The sequence below is a fragment of the Nicotiana tomentosiformis genome, chromosome 11 (genome assembly GCF_000390325.3).
Source record: "Nicotiana tomentosiformis chromosome 11, ASM39032v3, whole genome shotgun sequence".
Classification (NCBI taxonomy): Eukaryota; Viridiplantae; Streptophyta; class Magnoliopsida; order Solanales; family Solanaceae; genus Nicotiana; species Nicotiana tomentosiformis.
This window is the reverse complement of record NC_090822.1, coordinates 111,403,894-111,405,795: the sequence shown is the minus strand read 5'-3', so window position 1 is coordinate 111,405,795 and position 1,902 is coordinate 111,403,894. Positions and strand designations below refer to the sequence as shown.

The following is a 1,902-nucleotide window of genomic DNA, read 5'->3' as shown; positions in this document are numbered from 1 at the left end:
TTGCGTATTGATACAAGGGGGTGAGTTATTGCATATGCTTTACATTAGCTGAAGCCCCACGAGAAGAATTACCCCGTACACGATTTGGAGTTGGCCACGATAGTTCATGCTCTCAAGATCTGGAGGCATTATCTTTATGGGGTGTCCTATGAGGTTTACATCGATCATTGCAGCTTGCAGCATTTGTTCAAGCAGAGGGACCTCAACTTGAGGCAACACAGGTGTCTTGAGTTACTAAAGATTATGATATTACCATCATTTATCATCCGGGTAAAGCGAATGTGGTTGCGGATGCATTGAGAAGAAAGACTGATAGTATGGGTAGTTTAGCATTCATTTCAGCAGAGGAGAGGCCATTAGCTTTGGACATTCAGTCCTTGGCCAACATACTTGTGAGGTTGGATATTTCAGAGCCCAGCCGAGTTCTTGCATGCGTCGTCGCTCAGCCTTCATTATTCGAGCAGATTAAGGCTCGTCTTTTCGATGATCCGCACTTATTGGTTCTCAGAGAGATGGTCCTACAGGGTGGTGCCAAGGAGGTTGTTATCATTGAGGATGGTGTTATATGGCTCCAGGGCCGCCTATGTGTTCCTAATGTTGATGGCTTGAGGGAGAAGATTCTAGAAGAGGCACATAGTTCCCGGTATTCTATTCATGCAGGGCTACCAAGGTGTATCGTGACCTGAGGAAATATTATTGGTGGCGGCGGATGAAGAAGGACATAGTTGTGTATGTAGCGAGGTGCCTAAATTGCCATCAGGTTAAGTATAAGCATCAGAAGCCAGTTGGCCTACTCTAGCAGATGGTAATACCTGAGTAAAAATGGGAGCACATCACTAGGGACTTCGTAGTTGGGCTGCTGCGGACTTTGAGGAAGTTCAATATGGTTTGGGTCATTGTCAACATGTTGACCAAGTCGGTACACTTCATTCCGATTATGACTACGTATTCTTTAGAGAGATTGGCCCAGATTTTCATTTAGGAGATTGTTCGATTGCATGGTGTGCCTGTTTCCATCATATAAAATAGAGGCCCTCAGTTTACTTCGTATTTTTGGAGGGCAGTACAGAGTGAGTTGGGGACTCGGGTAGATCTCAGCACAACCTTTTATCCACAGATCGATGGGCAGTCGGAGCAGACGAATCCAATCTTGGAGGATATGGTCAGTGTATGTGTGATTGACTTCGGAGGGCAGTGGGATCGATTCTTACCTTTGGCCGAGTTTGCTTATAATAACAGTTATCAATCCAGCATCGAGATGGCTCCATTTGAGGCTTTGTATGATCGGCGATATCATCGCCCATCAGTTGGTTTGAGCCCGACGAGGCTAAGTTATATGGTACTGATTTAATGAAGGATGCCTTGGAGAAAGTAAAGTTGATTCAGGAGCGACTTTGTACAACACAGTCTAGACGGAAGAGTTACGCCGATCGAAGGTGCGTGATTTATCATTTAAGGTGGGCGAGAAGGTTCTCTTGAAAGTCTCGCCGATGAAGGGAATCATGAGGTTCGGGAAGAAGGGCAAGTTTGAGCCCAAGGTTTGTAGGCCCATTTGAGGTGTTGAGACGAGTTGGGGAGGTTGCTTATGAGTTTGCTTTACGTCCTAGTCTATCGGGAGTTCATTCGGTTTTTCACGTGTCTATGCTCTAGAAGTATCATGCTGACAGGTCGCATGTGTTAGACTACAACACGGTTCAGCTAGATGAGAGCCTGGGTTATGAGGAGGAGCCAGTTGCCATTGTTGACATGTAGGTTCGCCAGTTGAGGTCCAAGAAGATTTCTACGATAAAGGTTTAGTGGAGGGTTCAACCAGTCGAGGAGGTTACTCGGGAGACCGATGAGGACATTCGGAGTAGATACCCACACATATTCGGCACTCCAGGTATGATCCTAGACCCGTTT

The 1,902-nt window shown here is 46.1% G+C and overlaps 1 protein-coding gene across 1 annotated transcript; it reads left to right on the top strand.

The window, feature by feature from the left end:
• The first annotated feature begins 317 nt into the window (after positions 1–317).
• Positions 318–686, top strand: LOC138902029 (uncharacterized). Its single transcript, XM_070189835.1, has one exon. It carries the CDS (start codon positions 318–320, stop codon positions 684–686), a length of 369 nt encoding a protein of 122 aa, XP_070045936.1.
• The last annotated feature ends 1,216 nt before the right edge of the window (positions 687–1,902 follow it).